Genomic DNA, 25,861 nt, shown 5'->3' on the forward strand with positions numbered 1-25,861 from the left:
AAGCACTAGATTCACGAGACTGCTCTGGATCTGAGCAAACAGACAGGTGACACTATCAGAATATACAATGGGTATGGAACACTAGTGCAAAGCCCACCTAATTCACATAATTAACCGTCCACCTTGTATAGGGGAAACCTGAGACAACACAGGGCAAGCAGCCAGAAGAGGTCAGAGCGGAAGTAGGTGCACACACTGTCCCTTTCCTGGACATATCCTCGTTTGAGAACATTTATGAAAAATCATCTCTTATTTGATCATGAACAGGTAAAAGAATGGAATTTGACGGTCAGATAAATCATCCCTTATCCAGCTGTACGTCTGTGTTATATGAACATAACAAACGTTTAGGACAGTAATTGGAATTGATACATCTTCTAACACCTGTAGTACATATTCAACAACTGATACCGTCGGTAGGTGAACATATTTGTGACACTCCCTTGGGGGAGCTAGGGATGGTGTTTTCGAATACAAATTGAATGGTGTTGACTCGAAAATGTTACTTAACACGAATCCTTTATCTGTATGTATCCATTTCTTCTTCCATCTAACTCATCATGGAATGTATTAACCAGATATCGTTAAAAAAATCTGTATTTTCTTCATTTAATAGTACGCACATCATACAGATACATACCGGGTGAGAATTCGTCTTCATGAACACATGCTGGTCGTAAGAGGATCGCTTAGTCATACAGGCTCGCTGATTTGGTTGATGCATGTCACCGTATCCAAATGGCGTAGATCGATGCTCATAATGTCAGTCACTGTAATCTCTGGACCAGACTCAAATATTTACAGACTACCTCCATACAGCGGGAATATTGCTGAGTGTGGCGTTACACAACAAACAAACAAACATAGACTGATGTATTTTGTTCAGCAGAGGTATTTGTGTACAACATGATCCACACTAGCAGGTGCCTGAATACCACGTGATGCACAATAAAAAACAACAGTTGGTGTATGCATACAAAACAACAGCAGGTGTCTGTTTTCAACGTGATCCACAATAAAAAACAACAGTGGGTGTATGTATACAACGTGATCCACACTGACAAAAAAACAGTAGGTATCTGTATGCCATGTGATCCACACTGACAACACAACAATAGGTGTCTGTATACCACGTGATCCACACTGACAACACAACAATAGGTATCTGTATACCACGTGATCCACACTGACAACACAACAATAGGTGTCTGTATACCACGTGATCCACACTGACAACACAACAATAGGTATCTGTATACCACGTGATCCACACTGACAACACAACAGCAGGTATCTGCATACCACGTGATCCACACTGACAACATAACAGTAGGTGTCTGTATACCACGTGATCCACACTGACAACACAACAATAGGTATCTGTATACCACGTGATCCACACTGACCATACAACAATAGGTGTCTGAATGCCACGTGATCCACATTGACAACACAACAGTAGGTGTCTGTATACCACGTGATCCACACTGACAACACAACAATAGGTATCTGTATACCACGTGATCCACACTGACAACACAACAATAGGTGTCTGTATGCCACGTGATCTACACTGACAACACAACAATAGGTATCTGTATACCACGTGATTCACACTAACAACACAACAGTAGGTATCTGTATAGCACGTGATCCACACTGAGGGTCAGTGAGTGAGTTTTACGCCGCTTTTAGCAATATTCCAGCAATATCACGGCGGGGAACATCAGAAATGGGCTTCACACATTGTACCCATGTCGGATGCCTGCATACCACGTGATTCTTAATAAGGATTGTAATATTAAAAGAGCTTGTTAAGACCTAACGATCCAATATTACTAAAAATCTGCTTTATTCACTTGCCCCGATTATGTTTCTAGGTTTGTCAGCACCATACCCGTTATCGTGGGTTTCACCGAAGTGGTTAACGTCTAAGCCCTGCATCACTTCGGGCTTTCCTCCCACATTAAGCGGACACGCCGTGATATAACTGGAATGATGTTCAAAGCGGCATTAAACCCAACTCACTCACTCACATTAAGAAAACGGCCAGGACGAGAAAATGTATAATATGGTATTCCTGTCAAAATCGTCATGTTACAGGTGATAGTATTTAGGGCATGTTCTCACACCAAACCTTTTACATTGAGCAATCACCAACTCAAACATTACCAACTAACAAGGCAACTAAACTTAGAAGTGGTTATCGAAGAAAACCTGGTAACATCAGTTGTTGTTCTCACACAGTTATGATGTTTGATTCATTGATAATTTTAACCTATTCTTTTAGTTCTCTTCCCTTTGTAAGCATTAGTTTTGTAAATATCATGTCAAAGTGAACAAGACAACTTTAAATTATCTGGCCTGTGTGTGGCATGTCCCCGGTATAATGTGTTTATTTGATACGTATAATTAATTACTGGTGTCATTTTATACACTTCCCCTAAACAGAATTCCACACCAGTGTTATCTAATACTGAATTGACTGAAGTATGTTGGACGCACAACCTGGGCTACCAGTTTTAGATGGTGTCTGTCATGTTTGGCTCAGCCAAGACATTGCCAATGTAAATCATTTTCTATTTCTATTCAAGCAATGACTAAGTGACAGTTTCAAGTAGTAATCATCCATATGTTCATTAAGCATATTAGCATAAAGAAAATGCTTACTGTAGAAATGTATTTATGTTGTGATATTCTCGTGTGATTGCAAACATTGCTGTTGAAATGGGCAAATTTGCTCAGACATAGATTTTGTGCATATTGTCACCCGAGAAATCTTTATTATTTGGAAAATGAATTTCACGTGTCACTTATCTGCGTTATATATACAAATATCATAACTAAATATATAAGTAAATATCTTCTTGAACCTTACACACCTGTGCTTTGTTTGTATGGTGGGAGTAGTGCTGAATAAACATGTATGTTTGTCTCTGTCTGTGGCTGCCTGACTATTTGTCTGTATGTTTGTGTGTCGAGAACCACGCCTACATCCTTCCAGATAAATTGGTCGTGACTGTTACGTTACAGTAATCCCGATAAAAAGCGAAATACACGATTAATGACAAACGTGCCGGAAATAGATAACGCTGAGGAAGATAATGTTCGAATTATCCGTTCTCGCAGGAAATGTTAATAAATCACCAGAACGAAACAGACACGTAATCAAACAGTGTCTCCAAACAGAGATATAGAATAACGGCACATTAGCACTAAACCCTGGCTTCTACCTGTTTGTGATAAATTGGCGTGCATTGCAATTTATACTGTAGAGATGAAGAAAACTAGTCGTTGAAGTTCTTAACGAAAATGTACATAATTCGTAAGAGAAGTTTATATGGTGAGCGGGGTATCAGGCCTATTTCAACCCCTCCCCCTTCCCCGGCCAACTTTCCTCCCGGCCTATATCCCCTGCCTATTCTATTCCCCCTTAGGTCATCTAGCCCTAGGTCAACCCCCCTTACGTCATTCTCCCACATCCAGCCGCCCCCATCAAAAGGAAACACAAAAAAAGTAAACATTTTCACATTTTATTAGTTCATACTTTAATATGATAACAATTAATACTATATACATGATACAATTGCCCTCAAGAATTATAAACTGTGCACAATCCTCAAAATTGTTTGACGGCGTCCCTGTAGTGTTTCCTCTTCTTCAAGTATCATTGATAAAGTAACAGTTTTTCAGCATTTGGAAGAATAAATGAATGAATACATGGCACTTTCTATTGATAACAACTTCTTGTATTCTTTAATCACGGCGTTTCAGAGCTGCTTCTTGCCCATTCATCGAATAAATGAAAGTATGAAATATTAAAGTACGAAATCAAGTCTCATTCATAAAGTACCCAATATTATTATAATATTAAAGTATGAAATCAAGTGGCATTAACAAAGTATCAATTGTTCTTCATATTTGAAAGTATGAAATCAAGTCTCAATAACCTTCAATAACACCACTGTGAGTGTGCAGCATTCTCCCTAACAACACACGTGTTACACTCACATAGCGTACAGACATGAAGTAGATTCTAGTGATATGTAAGGTTCTGCTTTTCCAACACAGACTGTGAGCAGGAGACATGCGCAGTGAGTTCCTCTCAGAATGCTTCTTGTAGCTGTAGCAGGACTTCCAGTGAGAGTTGTTAGCTACTAGCTCTCACTGTGTTCTATGTAGTCAATCGATGTGTGATACCATACTCCGCTCTCAACGTTTTCCAAGCTGCTGGCGTTTGGAATACCACGAGGCACGATAATCGTGTTACCGCCAACTTTTATCCTTACGTTCCGACATAATTGGCCGTTAATTTTTGGATCAGGACAAATCGTAAAGGTAAGCGATGTTTCACTTATTGTTTATGCGAATGAACATGCATACACTATTTCATATGCTACCAATGCTACGGTGACTGTAGACATATCTGTTTTATTAGGAAGGTACAGAAGTTGCATACATGATATTTAGACCATAAATAGATATACAATGTATACCTCGATGGTAGGATTTGTTATTCGAGTAATAGCTTTGACATAAAACGGAGCTTATTCTGAGACTTAAAAGTCTTCCAAAACGTTTCCAATATTAGAGGCATCTGTCTGTAGTCATACCCCGGTTGATACTTCCAGATATGTTACAAGCTCGCTTCTGGGCTATCCACACAGGCATGGAGGTGGAGGAATGTGGAGAAGTGTAATAAATGGCGGGCAAGGTTTACACGCACAAATTAAAAACACCCACCCACTCCAAAGTAATCGGTATTATATGTTCTTTACTGACGCATGTATTGCATCATTCTCTATACAGACACACACACACACACACACACACACACACACACACACACACACACACACACACACACACACACACACACACACACACACACACATATATATACATGTACTCACACAGATACTGTTACACTCTAGTGTCCTCTATACAGCCATGTACCTATGTTTAAATACTGTACAATGTAGTGTCCACTATACAGCCATGTACCTATGTTTAGATACTGTACAATGTAGTGTCCTCTATACAGCTATGCACCTATATTTAGATATTGTACAATGTAGTGTCCTCTATACCCCCTATGTACCTATGTTTAGATACTGTACAATGTAGTGTCCTCTATACAGCTATGCACCTATATTTAGATATTGTACAATGTAGTGTCCTCTATACCCCCTATGTACCTATGTTTAGATACTGTACAATGTAGTGTCCTCTATACACCATATGTACCTATGTTTAGATACTGTACAATGTAGTGTACTCTATACACCCATGTACCTATGTTTAGATACTGTACAATGCAGTGTCCTCTATACACCCATGTACCTATATTTAGATACTGTACAATGTAGTGTCCTCTATACACCCATTTACCTATGTTTAGATACTGTACAGTGTAGTATTCTCTCTACAGCCATGCATCTATGTTTCGATACTTTGAATGTAGTGTCATCTATACACCCATGTACCTATGTTTAGATACTGTACAGTGTAGTGTCCTCTATACCCCTATGTACCTATGTTTAGATACTGTACAATGCAGTGTCCTCTATACACCCATTTACCTATGTTTAGATACTGTACTATGTAGTGTCCTCTATACAGCTATGCACCTATGTTTAGATACTGTACAATGTAGTGTCCTCTATACAGCTATGCACCTATGTTTAGATACTGTACTATGTAGTGTCCTCTATACAGCTATGCACCTATGTTTAGATACTGTACAATGTAGTGTCCTCTATACACCCATATACCTATGTTTAGATACTGTACAATGTAGTGTCCTCTATACCCCCTATGTACCTATATTTAGATACTGTACAATGTAGTGTCCTCTATACACCCATTTACCTATGTTTGGATACTGTACAGTGTAGTATTCTCTCTACAGCCATGCATCTATGTTTCGATACTTTGAATGTAGTGTCATCTATACACCCATGCACCTATGTTTAGATACTGTACAATGTAGTGTCCTCTATACAGCCATGCACCTATATTTAGATACTGTACAATGTAGTGTCCTCTGTACAGCCATGCACCTATGTTTAGATACTCTACAATGTAGTGTCGTCTATAGAGCCATGTACCTATGTTTAGATACTGTACAATGTAGTGTCCTCTATACACCCATGTACCTATGTTTAGATACTGTATACGGCATTGTCCTCTGTACAGTCATGTACCTATGTTTAGAGACTTACAATGTAGTGTCCTCTATACACCCATGTACCTATGTTTAGATACTGTATACGGCATTGTCCTCTGTACAGCCATGTACATATGTTTGGATACTGTACAATGTAGTGTCCTCTGTACAGCCATGCACCTATGTTTAGATACTGTACAATATAGTGTCCTCTATACAGCCATGTACCTATGATTAGATACTGTATACGGCATTGTCCTCTGTACAGCCATGCACTTACAGTCTACATGTTTAGATACTGTAGACTTTGTTGTCCTCTATACAGCCATGCACCTATGTTTAGATACTATACGCTGTATAGTGTCCTCCATTACGTCATGTAGCTCGGTTCAGATACTGCACCACGTAGTGTTGCCTACACCTCCCTGAATATATGTTCAGATTCCCGTTCATTCATTCATCATGTTCATGATCCAGTGTGTTGTCGATGATAGTATTTTGTCTCCTCCATGCTGATGTCCAGTATGTGGGCTTACATATGGCCTGTATAGCTGTGGCTGTATAGCCACAACACAAGACAACTACACTGCAGGATAGTTATAGTTATTGTTAACTTATCCTTGCACAAAATGTATTTAGCATTAATCCAAAATGTACCGTGTGAAAATGAAAGATCAAAGAAGGTTTTTTGCCACCGTTGATGAACCGCTGATAGAAGACACAGCCTCATTCATCTGCCTCATCATATGGTTCAAGAGCTTCCTTAATCAGGAAATAATTTCATCAATATTTTTTCTCTTATATTTCTACGTCAAGAAATCTCATAATTCAATTTGATTTGACCGTGTCCTAGTAGAACTACCGGTACATGTGTCAGTTCTATATAATCGATATAAGCCGCTGCTGTAAAGAAGCATCGCCTCAAGTTACAGGTAGGACGATTGTGATTAGTATTCACTGGCAAAGAAAGTGATTCCTTGCAGGAAGTCCTGCATTAGTCCCTAATGTGTCAGATTGACTAAAAAGTGATTGTAATATGTGCCCCGGTGCTCCTGGCCCGCATGTTTAATTCATAAACCAGAGGCCTGACTGTAACACTGTATGTAGGCTGCCACTCAATATCATTGCTTCAAACCATGATGTCGCTTTTCGCTTTTCGGTTGGGTTTCATATTCTTAGTGTTCATACTAATCACCCATCTGTTACATGTCGTCATATGAAAACATGAATGCTTTGTCACAGTGGATACTAATTTGACTCAGATTTAGGAACCTGAACAAACAGCAACAGCTGCATTTATCTTGATGGACTGCCAGCTAGTCTACAGTGCACTTTAGGTACCATATTGAAAACAATGCAACACACACCCTGTAAGGATAGTTATGAAATACAGGGGTATCCTACTCTATATAATAACCTGAACAATTGTAGGGACTGTCCTGCTGATAGGACGTAGAACCCCCCCCCCCCCCCCCCCCCCCCACCAAGAACTGATGGGACATAGTGCCAGCCTCCTACTGATGGGACATAGAACCCCTCCTACTGATGGGACATAGTGCCTCCATCCTACTGATGGGACATAGAACCCCTCCTACTGATGGGACATAGTGCCACCCTCCTACTGATGGGACAATCCCCCCCCCCCCCCCCTTACTGATGGGACATAGTGCCACCCTCCTACTGATGGGACATAGTGCCAGCCTCCTACTGATGGGACATAGTGCCAGCCTCCTACTGATGGGACATAGAACCCCTCCTACTGATGGGACATAGAACCCCTCCTACTGATGGGACATAGTGCCACCCTCCTACTGATGGGACAATCCCCCCCCCCCCCCCCTACTGATGGGACATAGTGCCACCCTCCTACTGATGGGACATAGTGCCTCCCTCCTACTGATGGGACATAGTGCCTCCCTCCTACTGATGGGACAGAATGCCTCGCTCCTACTGATGGGACAGAATGCCTCCCTCCTACTGATGGGACATAGTGCCAGCCTCCTACTGATGGGACATAGTGCCTCCCTCCTACTGATGGGACATAGTGCCTCCCTCCTACTGATGGGACATAGAACCCCTCCTACTGATGGGACATAGTGCCAGCCTCCTACTGATGGGACATAGTGCCTCCCTCCTACTGATGGGACATAGTGCCTCCCTCCTACTGATGGGACATAGTGCCTCCCTCCTACTGATGGGACAGAATGCCTCCCTACTACTGATGGGACATAGTGCCAGCCTCCTACTGATGGGACATAGTGCCTCCCTCCTACTGATGGGACATAATGCCACCCTCCTACTGATGGGACATAATGCCTCCCTCCTACTGATGGGACAGAATGCCTCCCTCCTACTGATGGGACATAGTGACAGCCTCCTACTGATGGGACATAGTGCCAGCCTCCTACTGATGGGACATAGTGCCAGCCTCCTACTGATGGGACATAGAACCCCTCCTACTGATGGGACATAGAACCCCTCCTACTGATGGGACATAGAACCCCCCCCTACTGATGGGACATAGAACCCCTTCTACTGATGGGACATAGAACCCCTCCTACTGATGGGACAGAATGCCTCCCTCCTGATGCCACCCTACTGATGGGAATAGTGATGGGAATGCCACCCTCCTGATGCCACCCAATTGATGGGACATAGTGCCACCCTCCTACTGATAGGACAGAATGCCTCCCTCCTGATGGGACATAGAACCCACCCTACTGATGGGACATAGTGCCTCCCTCCTACTGATGGGACATAGTGCCAGCCTCCTACTGATGGGACATAGTGCCTCCCTCCTACTGATGGGACATACTGCCACCCTCCTACTGATGGGACATAATGCCTCCCTCCTACTGATGGGACAGAATGCCTCCCTCCTACTGATGGGACATAGTGACAGCCTCCTACTGATGGGACATAGTGCCAGCCTCCTACTGATGGGACATAGTGCCAGCCTCCTACTGATGGGACATAGAACCCCTCCTACTGATGGGACATAGAACCCCTCCTACTGATGGGACATAGAACCCCCCCTACTGATGGGACATAGAACCCCTTCTACTGATGGGACATAGAACCCCTCCTACTGATGGGACATAGAACCCCTCCTACTGATGGGACAGAATGCCTCCCTCCTGATGCCACCCTACTGATGGGAATACTGATGAGAATGCCACCCTCCTGATGCCACCCAACTGATGGGACATAGTGCCACCCTCCTACTGATAGGACAGAATGCCTCCCTCCTACTGATGGGACATAGAACCCACCCTACTGATGGGACATAGTGCCTCCATCCTACTGATGGGACATAGTGCCAGCCTCCTACTGATGGGACAGAATGCCTCCCTCCTAATGATGGGACAGAATGCCTCCCTCCTACTGATGGAACATAGTGCCTCCCTCCTACTGATGGGACATAGTGCCAGCCTCCTACTGATGGGACATAGTGCCTCCCTCCTACTGATGGGACATAGTGCCAGCCTCCTACTGATGGGACATAGTGCCTCCCTCCTACTGATGGGACATAGTGCCTCCCTCCTACTGATGGGACATAGTGCCAGCCTCCTACTGATGGGACATAGAACCTCTCCTACTAATGGGGCATATAACCCCTCCTACTGATGGGACATAGAGCCCCCCTACTGATGGGACATAGTGCAACCTGTCCTAGCTACGAATGGAGCCTAGAAGTCTATCATACTGCAGGGATACAGTTAAGTCTATCTTACTGCAGGGACACAGCGAAAGCCTGTTTTAATGGTTGTATTGCAACCTCTCTGACTCCTAAAGGCGTTGTGAAACCTATCCTTGGTAGTGACCTTAGCCCGTTCTTCACGAGCGTGACGCAAACTATCCCACTGACAATCATGTAGCTATTTCTGGGCCGATAACGTCCCAAGTACCACATGCATGTCCTTAGAGCCGACTAAAGAATACTGCAGGTCATCTTACGCCTTCGACCAGGGTTGTGAGGTTGTCAGTCAGTGTTATGTCAGTTATAATGTATATGTGTTTCGAACACCTGTTTTTAACCACTATAGTTTACGGTAAGTCAGGCTCGGATAGTTACGGAATTTGTTTTGACGTCATTAAGCTTATTTATGTCACCTTTAAGTGAGCCCACCCCCACCCCCTCGTCATCAGATCAACCGGACTTTGAGGCTATGATGAAAGGGATGGTAAGTCAGCTACATGATGAAAAGGCTTGATTGCGCGGTGTGCTGAAACTCCCCGACTCGTGAAGCTCAGGGATTACGGCGACACCGCGGAGAGCATTAGTTCCTGATGAGTTCTGCTGATGCAGACAAGGTTCATTTCACACTAATGGACTTCAACATTGAAGTTTTTTGCGGAGGATCCACACGTTTGAAACATAACTTATGAACGTAATCCTTGACCATATCTAGCAGTAATGAAGACACGACTGAATAATAGTCAGACAGTATAACTGTTCTTATGTCGCAGAGCATGCAAGCACACTCACTAATAACACATCCTCCATCTTTGTGGAGTTCGTTGGGAGTTGCCTGTGCATTACATATGCTGAAGGGGATTACGTGAATTCAACGCTATAACTGACGAAATAAAATTATATTCAGAATCCGGATTTGCTACTTTGTTGTTGCATACAGACTTTGACATGCTTTCTATTACTATAGCTTTTGAGGGAAGTCTCAAACCTTGTGTGTCTCAAGTTACTTACATTTCCCTCTGCAGCTTAAGTCCTTTGATGAGAGATTATCTCCTGACATATAGTACAACATCATTTCATAAATATAAAGTATAAAACTTTGTATATGAAAGTCGACTATATTGACCTCACCACCTACAACTGAACTCCCTCCTCGGGCAGTCTGACACGTGAATATCCACGACTGAGAGGGGACGGTAACGTCACCATCAACACGCGGGGTTATCGTCATAGGTCAACCCAAGGACATTCAAGGTTTTATAATGTAGAATAAGTGTATTAAGGCTAAAGGAAAAACGGTTTTCTATGTAAATCCGGTTATTACTAAATATCAAGGAAATGATTTCACTGCAGATACCCCCTACTATTTGGTCTTTAGCTTGTCTTTACTTGTGTGTTGCCTGAAACCTATTTTCCTTATCTAATATGCATGAGACTTTCGTGTGATCTCACTCACTGGAATTGGATCAATATGCTGTTGATTCAATGCATGATAAGGTATGTGTTCAATTAAAACACTTGCGTACTTCCGTTCTTTCGGGTGAAATGTTGTTTAAGCTACAACGTTGTATGTAGTTGTTTAGATTGTAATGAAGACGTGTTTTGTAGTCAGAGAACTGAAATAAACGTTTCGTCTGTGTGAAGGGTTTGGTTACTAAATGTCCCATCAAACGTCATATTGTACTACCGATATGCTACGCATGGTAAGGGTATTGAGTACTGTATTGGTTGGAGATACTCTGTGCAGTGCTAATACTTCCATATGGTCTGCCAGTCATTTATGCCTCGTCCGTAGATGGTCATATCTTGGTCCCGTAAGCAATCCCCCACAGCCGCAGTAAGTTTGTTATCATAAATCTTTGGTCACAGAAGTGCTTTTTCAATTTTCGAATCCGCATTTGTTGACTGGCGTGAACTGGTGCACATATTGTCCGAATCATGATGTAGGAAACTCAAGGTTGGATTTGCCACGGCGCTTCTTCTTAGTAGACAGGCGCACATTCCGCAATATGTTACCATAATGTTCATTGCTGTTCCGTGTGGCAGGTAATCAATATGCTCCATCACTAGAAAGTGCACCATATGGGGGCTGGGGCGAGTCCAAATTTACTACCAGGTACCCACAGCCCTACTACCCGACCCTACCCGGGTACCCACACCCCTATTACCCGGGTACCCGATGTCGGTGTCAAGCGATGGGTACAAAATGTCCAATTTGGATTAGTTTGACAGGCTGAAGCCATTACTCACATGTTTGGTACTGGAATGTCAAGACCATGTCCCAGATCGGGCTTAGTTAAAACAAGAATAACAGCGAGATCCGCTATCTGTGGTAGATCTCCTAAAGTCAAGAGATACAATAGCGAGCGCAAAACTAACTCTATTTCTGAAAGAGGGTCCGCTATTCGAATGCATTAATACAAAGAGACTGGCTAAAGAAATTCTATCAATTTATGAAAATCAAAACTCAAATCATATCAATCTCTTATTAACACAAAACAGAAAGGTTATCAATACTGAAACTCCCAAAAGATATGTGTACCTACTCACACATATGAGTCCTAAAGAGGGGCAGGTATGTTGAAATTTCTGAGGATGACGATGTATTCTCCACAACACAGGTTTTATTATGTAGTCAAGCTGGAAGATGCAATTGATTGTTCCCATAATCACGTACACGTAAGTGTAGAGAAGTCAGTATATAGTGAGATGAACATGCAGTAACACCTGTAATGATCCACCAACTATTGTGTGGCAACTTGACTCCTTCCCCCTGCGCGATATCTGCTTCCAGGTACTTGACGGAGGAGCGTGATTGGCTGTTTGGGGGATGGGATATATTAGATCTTGTGATCATGGGGATGATTAATCTCACGTTCGGCTATTTCCGTCAAGCCCGCTTTTACCAGCGCCCTCTGTTGGCAGATTGGGTGATGATGTATATCAGACCATGTGATCATGGCGATGCGGAATATCAGATCATGTAATTATGGAGATGCGTAGTGATCTTATTTTCAAATATGTACATTGTAACATTGAACTTATATTAAACAACTGACATTTATAGCAGTGAATTTACCACAAGGGCATGACGATCTTATAAAATTTATAAATGCATTATCTGTGGAAAATGGCAAACAGAACATAAAAATGTCCGCGTTCAAACGTTTATAAAGTATAATACATCATTGAAGGATCCGTTTCGTTGCTATAATGTATTTTTGAAAAGAATTATTTAATACTGGTACCATATGATAATTTCTCATCACCCAAATGAAGTATTTCAAAATTTGGAGGAGTTGCTTCCTTTGATATATCTTTTAAGAGAATGTGCCTCTGTAATGGATAGTTCATGTGCATTCTAACATGAAAAATTATAAGATCATTCATGTTGTTCATCCTGCAAATAAACTTTAGTAAAGTATCATGGACATACATTTTGGCAAAGTGGTAGAGGAAAAACATCAACATGATTGTCTTAAGAGAGACGACAGCACTGGATATCGAATAAGTGCAATATCTATTCGCATAGAGCATAGTTTTATATAACAAAATGGATGACGCGCTGTGAAGTGCTACTGACGCCCCATGTAGTGCTGCTGACGTCCCTCTCTTATGCTGCTGACGCGCTATGTAGTGCTGCTGCTGACGCCCCATGTAGTGCTGCTGACGTCCAATCTTATGCTGCTGACGCGCTATGTAGTGCTGCTGCTGGCGCTCCGTGTAGTGCTGCTGACGCCCATGACGCCACATGCCACAAGGAGGTACATGTATACACAACATAGCTGTCAACATCAGCCTAGTGGATGGCAGCCAACTCCATGTTTTCGGTCCTTTTTTAAAGGAAGAACATCCATTTTCTTCAAACACAGAAGCGAATCTTGATGAACTCATCGTCAACACTGGGAAACCTATTTTCCTAAGAGTACGTAATATAATATGAGGAGTACTTTTGAGTTTCTGCCGAACTGGTTCCCTGCGGGCAGAAACTTATCATTCAAAGTTTTTGCTGTTGAAAATGTGTATAAATAGACTCACTTAACCCTTTTTGTGTGTGGTTAAGCGTGTGTATACAGTAACTGACTCCAACAACCATGTGTAAAGTTAATGACATACACATGCAGGTAAAACACACGGATTTAGAACATGGTTGTGTCAAGTAGTGTCCGAAACTGAGTCATAAACACTTGTCTTCAGCTGTTATTGACAACGCGAAATCGACACGAGCGCCTGTGTGTGTCATCATGACGAGGCAGCACAGGAAGGCACGTCAAGTAATCTTCATGGCATACACTGGTATATGCAAAACAGATATGTGCTCCTCGGGGTGTCCCCGGAGAGATATTCAAAGTCTACGACCGTTCGACAGTTCACCGGGAAAGAACGTTTATTGACCGCGGGACCAGTCAATTCACGTAATACATCACGTTCTTAAATGATGCACATTATAACTTTAAAACGATCAAGTTCTTGCTTTATCGATATCCTATGCACGTCTGGCAAACTGGGCCATTTATCACAGTTGGCTTGATTTCTATTTTACGACACAAAAACTGATAATGGTGGCATAATGTACATTTTGATTTGCAGAGCCATTACACGTGACTGGCGGTGCCGGTCCTTGTTTATATGCAATGTTTTGTTTCGGGGTAGGGGGTTGTATTGATAGTCTACATCCGCAACACCGGGGACAGATGTATGTAAACAGGCCAGTTTAGCCACTGTTGATGCCTAACTGAATTATTAAGCACATTAATCTACAATACCTCACGTGAATCAGCGAGGAAATTACCGGCCTTTCTCCTTGTGCGATATCCAGGCCGGCTGTAACTAAAGATCTCCATGGACATTACTAAGTAATTGTATTCGTGTAGCTCGGCCAGTGTTTCTTACTGCATGTTTTACTTACCAAGCCTTATCGTGAATGATTGCGTGACACCCATCTGCCTCTTGCAGTAAATAACATATCAACATTCAGTGATTGTTGAACACTTTCTCAACTCAGCGTTTCTAGTATTTGCTGTTAACGTTATTTGCACAAAATTATATTAGGCTTCTATAATTATGGCCTATCGTTCAGTCAAGCACATGTATACAACCTTATCCATGAGCTAGATAAACGCCAGTCAAAACTTAGCATTTACGTGTCATATGATTTAACAGCAATTACAAGTCTCGGATAACTTTCGTCTCAGACAGGTTCCACTGACCAGGCTGCAAGGTGCTTTTTCGCGAAAACTCAAACTGCTGGCACTTCTTATGTTTTCTTTCATTTCAAATAGTTGTTTTCCATGACACCAGTACACGTCTTCCTGCTATCACTGTTGTGTAGCGACGTAACTAGCATTCTCGTGAAGGGGGGTGTTTCTACATTTCTGTCCAGCACAACTTACAGTGTAATTACAAAATACAGGCAAGGTGTGTTACTGTAACAGTTGCAATCAAGAGGACAATGTACATGTGCATGTCACATGCAGAAAGGGAGGCAATTATACTGCAGTATGTCGCCTGGACCCGATGTAAATACAGAGGCTCAACTAGCCAGACTCTACGAATATATATAGCTAGCGTTATTGTTGGCCACCAGAAACAAACTGAGCCTTTAAAACACCACAATGAACGCTAAGAAAAATGCTTCTTTCCGAAATGTCTTTCATTGTTGAAAGTTCACCACGAAGTTAATGGTAGCATGCATCTTGCAGACAATGAGAAAAGACAGTTGTTTGGGTGCAGCTTGTTCCAGTAACCAATAATTCTCCCGCCTCCAGGGTAAATAATCAATGATATACACGACACCAAGGTACCAAGGCAAACACGAAACATTGTCTTGTGGTGGATAAGATGATTCTATTCTGATTGTGTCAGGTATGCTTGACGCAACACTCCAGTTGATAGACACACACGTACGGACGAATGATTCTGGACCGTTCTTATCTGAATGCCAGTGCACATGTTGGTATCCACCTGTAAAAGTGTTATATGTTTAAAGTTATAATGATCGAAAGTGAATACCTCGTATCAGCAGATTTGCTAAAATAACATTCTAGAATTCTGCAGACGTTCTCTGTGAGCGAAAGGTCAGGACCCAAGGCAATTACATTCTGGTGATAGTTTGTTGCTGGAGGTAGCCATGCAGTAACGTGACGTGTACGTTTGACATGAGCCTTATCATTTTGAAAGACAAAATTAGTGTGATCCAAAAAAGGCGCCTGTATGTTGTCTCGGTAGTACTGTCCAGTGACCCTTCAATGGACAATATGCAGTGGCGTTCTGGCCGTCATAGTGATCCCGACCCGTATCATTACAGACCCATCCCCAAATCAGACAAATTGGCTTAGGTTGACGTTCGCATGACGCATGGGAAAACTGTTGTAGCTATACAGGTGATACGGTCACACATGGAAGCGGTGATACTCAAGTAGAGATACAAACCATCTGTCTAAAGAGGAGACCTCGAGTAGAGATACGAACCATCTGTCTAAAGAGAAGACCTCAAGTAGAAATACAAACCATCTGTCTAAAGAGGAGACCTCAAGTAGAGATACGAACCATCTGTCTAAAGAGGAGACCTCAAGTAGAAATACAAACCATTTGTCTAAAGAGGAGACCTCAAGTAGAAATACAAACCACCTGTCTAAAGAGGAGACCTCAAGTAGAGATACGAACCATCTGTCTAAAGAGGAGACCTCAAGTAGAGATACGAACCATCTGTCTAAAGAGGAGACCTCAAGTAGAGATACAAACCATCTGTCTAAAGAGGAGACCTCGAGTAGAGATACGAACCATCTGTCTAAAGAGGAGACCTCAAGTAAAGATGCGATCCATGTGTCTAAAGAGGAGACCTCAAGTAGAGATACGAACCATCTGTCTAAAGAGGAGACCTCAAGTAGAAATACAAACCATGTGTCTAAAGAGGAGACCTCAAGTAGAAATACAAACCACCTGTCTAAAGAGGAACCTCAAGTAGAGATACGAACCATCTGTCTAAAGAGGAGACCTCAAGTAGAGATACAAACCACCTGTCTAAAGAGGAGACCTCGAGTAGAGATACGAACCATCTGTCTAAAGAGAAGACCTCAAATAGAGATACAAACCATCTGTCTAAAGAGGAGACCTCAAGTAGGGATACGAACCATCTGTCTAAAGGGGAGACCTCAAGTAAAGATGCGATCCATGTGTCTAAAGAGGAGACCTCAAGTAGAGATACAAACCATCTGTCTAAAGAGGAGACCTCAAGTAAAGATGCGATCCATGTGTCTAAAGAGGAGACCTCAAGTAGAGATACAAACCATCTGCCTAAAGAGGAGACCTCAAGTAAAGATGCGATCCATGTGTCTAAAGAAGCTACCTCAAGTAGAAATACAAACCACCTGTCTAAAGAGGAGACCTCAAGTAGAGATACAAACCATTTGTCTAAAGAGGAGACCTCGAGTAGAGATACGAACCATCTGTCTAAAGAGGAGACCTCAAGTAAAGATGCGATCCATGTGTCTAAAGAGGAGACCTCAAGTAGAGATACAAACCATCTGCCTAAAGAGGAGACCTCAAGTAAAGATGCGATCCATGTGTCTAAAGAAGCTACCTCAAGTAGAAATACAAACCACCTGTCTAAAGAGGAGACCTCAAGTAGAGATACAAACCATTTGTCTAAAGAGGAGACCTCAAGTAGAGATACGAACCATCTGTCCAGAGAGAAGACCTCAAGTAGAGATACAAACCATCTGTCTAAAGAGGAGACCTCAAGTAGAGATACAAACCATCTGTCTAAAGAGGAGACCTCAAGTAGAAATACAAACCATCTGTCTAAAGAGGAGACCTCAAGTAGAAATACAAACCATCTGTCTAAAGATGAGACCTCAAGTAAAGATGCTATCCATGTGTCTAAAGAAGCTACCTTAAGTTGAAATACAAACCATCTGTCTAAAGAGGAGACCTCGAGTAGAGATACAAACCATCTGTCTACTTCAAGTGAAGACACAGCCAGTAGATGTCTAAAGAGACTACTTCAAGACACAGCCAGTAGATGTCTAAAGAGACTACTTCAAGTGGAGACACAGCCAGTAGATGTCTACGAGACATTATGTACTTATATATTTCTTCCTTTCAACACTTCAAACATTAAACTGTCTATCTGTCAATTGACATTTAACGTAAGGCTCTCCAGCGTGACCCTAACCTACACAATCAACCATATTATCTGTTAACTATAAGCTCCCTGTCCGCTGAGACTTCCCACACTTCCCCACATTCTGACTTTGACAGTTCACCAGTTTCTGATTTGTTATCCCTGTGTTCAAAATGATATCTGTCTGCGTTACTTCATTGCACACATGGAAAGGATGTTACGTCGAAGACAATATTACAAGTGGTATTTACATACGCAGGGAAAGGTTCCTAGTTTGAATGGATGTATCTACAGCGATAAGAGCACGAAGTGATGCAGGCCTCAGACGTTTAACACTTCGGTGAAACCTACGAGCACGGGTATGGGTGTGAGTGAGTGAGTTGGGTTTAACGCCGCTTTTAACAGTATTCAAGTTATATCGTGGCGTGTCAGCTTAATGTGGGAGGAAAGCCCGAAGTGATGCAGGTCTCAGACGTTTACCACTTCGGTGAAACCCACGAGCAAGGGTATGGTGCTGACAAACCTAGAAACATAATCGGGTCAACTCTGGACAGCTAAACGCGGCGCCTTAGACGACTGAGCCACTCCTGCCCCCGGTGGAGGAAGAGGTAAAAGGTGGAGGAGGAGGTAGAGGGCCGGAGAAAGGGGGACGTGAAGGTAGAAGATGGGGTAGAAGTTGGAGGAAGAGGTAGAAGGAGGAGGATGATTTAGGTTATTGTATCAATACATATCTGTACAACAGGTTTTGTTTTCAGTACGAGATGAGTATATTCCATTTTTTTTCATTCCAAATCCCATTCCAGTATTCCAATCCAAACTTCATTCCATATTTTACATTATGCCGGACTGTCTGGGCTGTCATCGCATGGATCTCATCTGAGGAACATCGATCTTCAATAAGACACATGCTGTCGACGCGAAAACTGACAATGTAACAACAATTAACGTTCCTTCTTGGTCAGTGAACCAGAAGAGAGCACACCGGCACTAGCAACATCATTTCAAAAGCGTAGACAACAAACACGTCGTGTCGTATTAGCACTGTGAAGTATCTCCAACCATGGAACCATCTCCAAACAGGACTCAGTTATGGATGTTCCCGACATGGTGTTCGCTGTAATTCATTTACAGAACTCTCATAGAGTTTATCGTTTCCGGGCATGGAGGTTCCACTGTGAGCAGCTCTAAAGGGAGCTGTTAACGCCGCTCACAGTTACCACATGGGGAAGCCGTATAATATGATTGAGGTAGGTGGTGTTATTGTGACATGGGAATAATTCGAGAGCTACAAGATGCCTTGATTCCCCTGGTAGTGATGAGACGGAGACTTCCACATATCAAGTGTACTGTGTGTCTTATATGTCAGTTCAGGAAGACAAAACTAAGGGACTATAATTCATCATTTTTTCCTTTCAATCTAAAAGACATTTTCATTACCGGAATCTTCTGAGATCCATTCAAAGGAGTGAGTGAGTGAGTATGGTTTTACGCCGCTTTTAGCAATATTCCAGCAATATCACGTCGGGGGACACCAGAAATGGGCTTCACACATTGTACCCATGTCGGGAATCGAACCCGGGTCTTCGGCGTGACGAGCGAACGCTTTAACCACTAGGCTACCCGACGACCCCCACATGGCTATGAACATATATACAACAGCGACCACTTTCACCAAGTACTGCCTTATTTGAAGCATATTAACAAATGTGCATAAAAATTGCATAAAATACAAAGTTTGAACTTTTTCAATGGATTCAAAATATGTAATGCCCCATATTTCCGAGCCGTATAACAAATAGAATTTTACAATCAAATATCAAATTTGCGTTGGAAAATGAGAAATAGTTGTTTTCCTTGAATAAATAATAAACAGGAAACATTGCCTTAGATGCCTGAAGCGCTAAGGTCCTACAAGCATTTGACCAATTTGGGTCTTGAGGATACTAATAATCATAAATACTTATAATAACTAGTAATTGTTAAATGTTTTTTCAACATATACTGAACCATGGATAGATATATGAGAAACCTTATTTGTCCAAACACTGTAAACATACTTTGAGACATATTAAAAAGATGAAACTTGACAAAACTGATCATCAAGGTTGAAATTAAAGTGTCAAATGTTCTTAAAGTGAAACACAACACTAGTCTCTGACAAAATGGCAGCATCACAAGTCAGTATCTCGTGTGTCCGCCATGTGCATTAATGACTGCTGTGCAGTGTCGATACATGGAATGGATGAGGCGGTTAAGCCCACGCCTGACGCAGTTCAACTGCAGTTGTCGGCCTTGGTCGGACGTCATTTCGCCTCCTTTGAATCTCGTCTCAGGTGTGCTCAATGGGATTTAAATTGGGACTGATTGCAGGCCACTGCATGGTTCTGATGCCTTTCTGCTGGAGGAAGTATCTTGTTGCTCTCGCAGTGTGGGCACGGGCGTTATCATGCTGCAACTCATGGTTGCGGCGGCGTGCCAAATGAGGTATGGCGTGTGGTCTCAAGACTTGATCAATGTACCGAGCTGCTGTGACACCATTGCCACTACCAGAACCGATGTTCTGGAAGACCACAGGGCCGACCCTCTGTGCAAGACCAATTCCACCCGACACCATGATGCTCGTACCACCCCAAGAGTCTCTCTCAACAACACAAGCATCCGTATAGCGTTCCCCACGGCGTCGCCAGACTCTCTCTCTCTCTCTCTCTCTCTCTCTCTCTCTCTCTCTCTGTCATCTACTGTTGAGATACAGTTACGGCTCTCGTCGTCTGAGAAGAGGACTCTTCTCCACTGCTGGTGGCGCCAATGCTGGTGCTGTGTTGTCCACTGAAGACAGTCCCGGCGAAGACGTGGTGTCTGAATAAGTCCTCGGTGTGGCCTGTGACAGTGGAGGTGTCTGCTCGTCAATCGTCGACACACGGTGTCCGCACTAATGTGTCGCTGGTGTGTCCCCATGGTCTGTCGAGCAGTTTCCGCAGCAGTAACAAAGCGATCTTGAAGATGCTGTTGCACAATCTGACGATCCTGCCGTCGGTCGGTGACCCTTGTTCTTTCACTACGTGGTCAGACATCTGTAGTGTTGTTGGTCTGGTACTGTTGCTGGAGCCTGTATATGGTCCTTATGTAGACTTGAAATGCATTTGCTACTTGCCGGGCGGTTTGTCCAGCTTGCAATCGTCCAAGGTCTTGGTGTCGCTGATTTCGTGTCAATCTTGGCATGTGGTAGCAATTTAATAACGAATAAATTTTTTCCGATCTGGGTGGATTTTTATAGGGCAAGAAATGGGGGAGCGCATGTGCATTTCAATTTGCACGGAACTCACCTACATCGGGTTACCATGGCCGTTGCCATGATGCATTTGGGCGATCAGTTTCATTGTCATCTGCTTTGTTTTTTTATCATCAAATTTAATTTTTCCGGACAAGGTAATGTTAATTTTTAGAAACTTTGACAAAAATTACCCAGATATTTAAATGACAACTTTCATGCAATGTTACTTGGGGTGATGTTTCTTTTGCGATTCAGTATATATCCAATTTTCATGCTTCGAATCAATTCCTACATTTCTAAAAAAACATTGGTTTTCTCAAGGTTTACTTCTAAACCCTACTTAATACGAAATGACTGCAATACATTAAGCTATTTCTGCAAGCCTACCACATAGTAGGACACCAGAGCAACATGATCCGCGAACAGCAATAGCATAATGTCTATAACGTCTTGTGTAACAAACACACCATTCTTTGTAAATTTCAGAAACAAGTTCGTCCATAAAAAAAATATGAATAAGACTCGTCTCAAGATGCAACCTTGACGAACACCGCTTGAAGTTGTAAAACATGGGGTTATACCCGAGTCAGTTATTAAAACATGCTTTGGCTGAAGAATACATATGTTAAGAACTATGGACGGTTTTCCACGACATCCTTTAGTGATCAATAGGTACAGCAGTTTTGTCCTATCAAAGTAATCAAAAGCTTTGCGGAAATCCACAAAGGCGCAATAAAAACGACCTCTAGGTATACAATAAATTCAATAAACTCTGAAAATAGAAAACCGATACATTAGGAGTTATAGAAGTTATGGAGATTTTTTTACGTAACGACTTCTAAAGTATTTTCCAAAACGTTTTAAATCTCTCCACTCAATTTCATGATATACAGTTTTTTCCTACGTTTACAAATCTTTTTAAGTTCTGATTTTACACTTATCACATGATTTCTGAAGTTGTTGAGACATAAATAATTTCTAGATTTCATATTCTGACACTCGCTGTGAAACCAGACTACCTGAGATACACGACATTTACTTGACCAAGAACAAACAGTCTCAGCACTTGTATCACAACATATCACAATGTCAGTGAGCTTACTAACCTGCGTTAAGGTTATCCTTCAAAATGACTGCAAACCTATTAACATTTCTCTACTTCTAACGTATTACCGAGATGGAGGTGGTTGGAAACAACTTGCTCAAGTCTATATTTTGGTACAGGGGTTAATGAGGCAGATGCAGTGATGACATTATTAGTTTGTTGAAAAGAACAAGGTGTAAGATCTGAGTCGGTTCGTTCAACCACTGACATATATGTAATAGTTTCAAATAAAATCAAATGAAACAAATATAATTGTCTACAGTACTGCTTCCCGTGTGAGAAATGAAAGTAAGATTACCTTGACTATCTGAGTTTGTCCTTCCATTAACGACGTGAACCCCAATTAACTTACACAATTCAAGTAAGGCTCTACCATAATTATTTATATGCAAATCACTGACACATCGTTGTTGATAAAATTCATCTGAAGTCTATTCTTTATCAATAAGGAGATATATCAAAATAAATCCATGTAATGTAAGGGGCAGATCGGTTTGAAACTGAATCGAGCACTATCACATAGTCACTAGAGATCTGACACATGGTTGGTGTGTATCCTTTGAGACTGCCCAAACAAGTAGCGTGTCCGTAAATCTCCACCCATTTGTCCCTACATCATCGTAATAAATACACACAAAATGTTATGCAATACAACTTGACATTTGAGTTGGTATCGGTAACGCACGTGTGCAGGATTTCAACGATTCTGAGCATATTAAGATTTGAAATAGAACAAAATCATGCAGTCTATATGCACTGGGATCAGAAACGACCCCAGACGAACTTTGGAGGGTGTTCAGGAGGATTTGTTTTAAAACAAATACTTTTGCAGATTTGAGATGTTAGAGACTACTTACAAATCAATGTGAAGATATTTCTGGATCAGTCGTTACCCACCTTTATTCAATGATTGATGTCTTGGCTATATATGCATTAACAAACCATGACCCAAACCTAATATACTTTTGCTGTGACGTGAAATACGACGCAGAAATGTAGATTATGACGATGTTTTCACAAACAATACGTTCCAAGGAAAGTACAAAACACTGCTAGATCCTCACAACACCTATTTTCGAGCCATATCATCTTCGAGTGAAACTGCTTCTGATAGTGTTGCTCCTCATCATAAATGACATTTAGACGCACATGAGGTCAGGTCAACAAGAGAAAGTTTCAACTACGCCACAAGACAAAGAAAACACTGCTGACAACCCATCGGGTCGCTGACAACAACGTCCGAACTTAGCATTCGGTGAAAGATATGGGTATCTGCCTATCACCGATATTGCGGACCATCTACTGTCTGCTGTCCCACAGGTCTTCCACCGCACCACCTTCCACTGACTTTTTAGATTACGTGGACCGATGTAGCCTTTGTAAATTGCAAGCCAGGGTTCTATAGCTATAGTATTAACACTGTAACATTTCCGAAATGTAATTACGCATTATTACATTTTCGTGATTACCTTGAAATATATACCCTTTCACTCACGTTTTATCTAATTTGAGGAAAGGAATTCTGTGGTTATATTCACGGTTGGAACCTTGGACACAGCAAACTCTAAATAACAACCTGTTCAGATTGACTGATCCTCCTATTCAGGTTTATGAGGGTTCGGCAAATGTAAGGCATTGAGAATGGAGAAAAAACAACCACTGAAATTCGCCACCGTCTTTCGTGTGCTTATTCTAACTGAGTGCTTTCATTTGTATATTTTACATTTTCTTCTTGGGTAGACAGGTATTCTTGATTGGTCGCTTGTTTGATCGTTGTGCAGTATGATGCACTGGTAGATGATGATATAGGCAGGGGTGTCAGTAGCTCGATGCTCTGATATTGTTTGTAAAGAGTATATTTAGAGTTGCAATATATTTCTATGCCCAGTTGAGTTTAAGGTATTAACAAATTAACACACAAAACACTTCCCGTTGTTGCAAACCTTGCAATTATATTTGTTAACATTTGTCCGCTAGAGCCAGTCTCTATTTCTTCTGCATACCTTACGGTATGGGATTGACATAACATGTATATTTGGTTTAGAACTTGGATACATCACAAATGTAGCATGTATGTTACTTCTACGAAGTTGTCCCTTGGCTAGAAGAAATTATCGTGTCTGGAAATATCTGCTGATCAGGGAAGGATGTGTCTTCGTCCTGAATGTCAATCTGTTTCCCGACCATTGATCTTGTTTCGTGATGACGGTGGATGGGATCAGTGCTCTCAAATGGCAGGACATGGCAGAAGAAAACATATCACTTTCTCTTTACAAGTGTTTTTTGCCCGTAGAGACAGGTCCTTTCAACCTCATGTTGTAATATCGCGTGTTCTCGTGCTGCCTTGTTCAATTAGAATTAATCCCCACGCAACTACGCGACTTCGGCGAGTAAACAGATGTCGGCAAGTAAACAGGATGTGAGAGGTTCATGTGTCCATGTTTACTTGGATAGTTTATTTTTATAAACAAATATGCACATGTGAAATTGTGACCGGAAATTCCTATTCCTTGAATACGCAATATTATCAGTGTTTGTTTCCTACCTAGACTTCAAAATTGTGCTGTATCAACATAAACATCCAGACCGTCAGTCAGTCAGACATAAATGTCTTACCGCTATATTAGTAATTCTATATTTTTTCATTTTACAATGCTTTTGTGACGTTGACCGATGAAACTTGTCAGTAGTATAATTAACTGAATTCATACTTATGACAGAATACCAATGGTACATCTAAACTCAATTACAACACTGAGTGGTGAGGCTGTCTTCGTGATATTGAGATACCAGATCTCCAGGAAATAATAGACGGTTGTCCTTCCTAATTTTAACACCAGATTGTAGATAAACACCTGTGGACCAACACCTTGGTGGTTTTTAACCTGGAAGGGGCATTACACTTCCACTGGGGAAGCCACTAAAGCGTCTCTACTTTACGTCAGGAGTTTTGAGGAAGGATAGCCCGTTGCTAATGAACCAGCGTGAGCAGCGATGGTTGTGGTGAGCAATTTGTCTTCCCGACTGGCCGAGCATCTGAAAGTGTAGGGAGAAGGGCGAGTCGGTCTCGGTAAACAGTATCCTGCCAGTTCATCAGTGTTGAAGGCTTGTTACATCGACTCGTGTCCATATGAACGACATGAAGGTCTAAAATCGATGAATTAAACCGAGATTGACCCTTGTAGAAACACATGCAATCTAACTTTACTGTGTGGGGAGACTCCGTGGAAGTTTTGATAACATGTGTCTCTACAACACCGGCCGAGACTATCTCTTGAAAAAGAGTGAATGAATCGGGTTTTATACCGTCTTCGGCACTATGCGAGCCAAATCATGTATTGTGTGTTGTTGCGTTATTTTGGCCAAGGATTGTTAGAAATTTGGTCCACACGATGTTCGGGTGCGATGTTCCTCGAACAGACGGGAGCATGTGATAGAAATGGCTCATATGAATCTCCTCGATGGAAGACTTGATGGTTCAATAATCTGGATGG

General features: G+C 41.9%; 2 protein-coding genes across 6 annotated transcripts in view; both read left to right on the forward strand.

Moving 5' to 3' along the window:
• The first annotated feature begins 4,091 nt into the window (after nt 1-4,091).
• LOC139468176 (solute carrier family 22 member 4-like) overlaps nt 4,092-25,861 on the forward strand; it is an 85,792-nt gene continuing 64,022 nt past the window's right edge. For 3 of the 5 annotated variants that reach the window (XM_071249975.1, XM_071249982.1, XM_071249979.1), the window contains exon 1: nt 4,093-4,338. The gene's annotated coding sequence lies outside the window, so the exon portion shown is untranslated. Of the gene's footprint in view, nt 4,339-25,861 lie in introns of all 5 variants that reach the window. The other 2 variants (XM_071249984.1, XM_071249983.1) reach the window with 1 other exon arrangement.
• On the forward strand, nt 13,482-17,770 carry LOC139467647 (uncharacterized). The gene is made up of 4 exons (XM_071249171.1): nt 13,482-13,630; nt 14,457-14,515; nt 16,312-16,752; nt 16,857-17,770. The coding sequence occupies exons 1-4, from the start codon at nt 13,482-13,484 to the stop codon at nt 17,768-17,770; spliced, it is 1,563 nt and encodes a 520-aa protein (XP_071105272.1).

This window comes from Haliotis cracherodii, unplaced genomic scaffold, assembly GCF_022045235.1.
Source record: "Haliotis cracherodii isolate W230 unplaced genomic scaffold, xgHalCrac1.p SCAF_2, whole genome shotgun sequence".
In the NCBI taxonomy this organism is placed as follows: Eukaryota; Metazoa; Mollusca; class Gastropoda; order Lepetellida; family Haliotidae; genus Haliotis; species Haliotis cracherodii.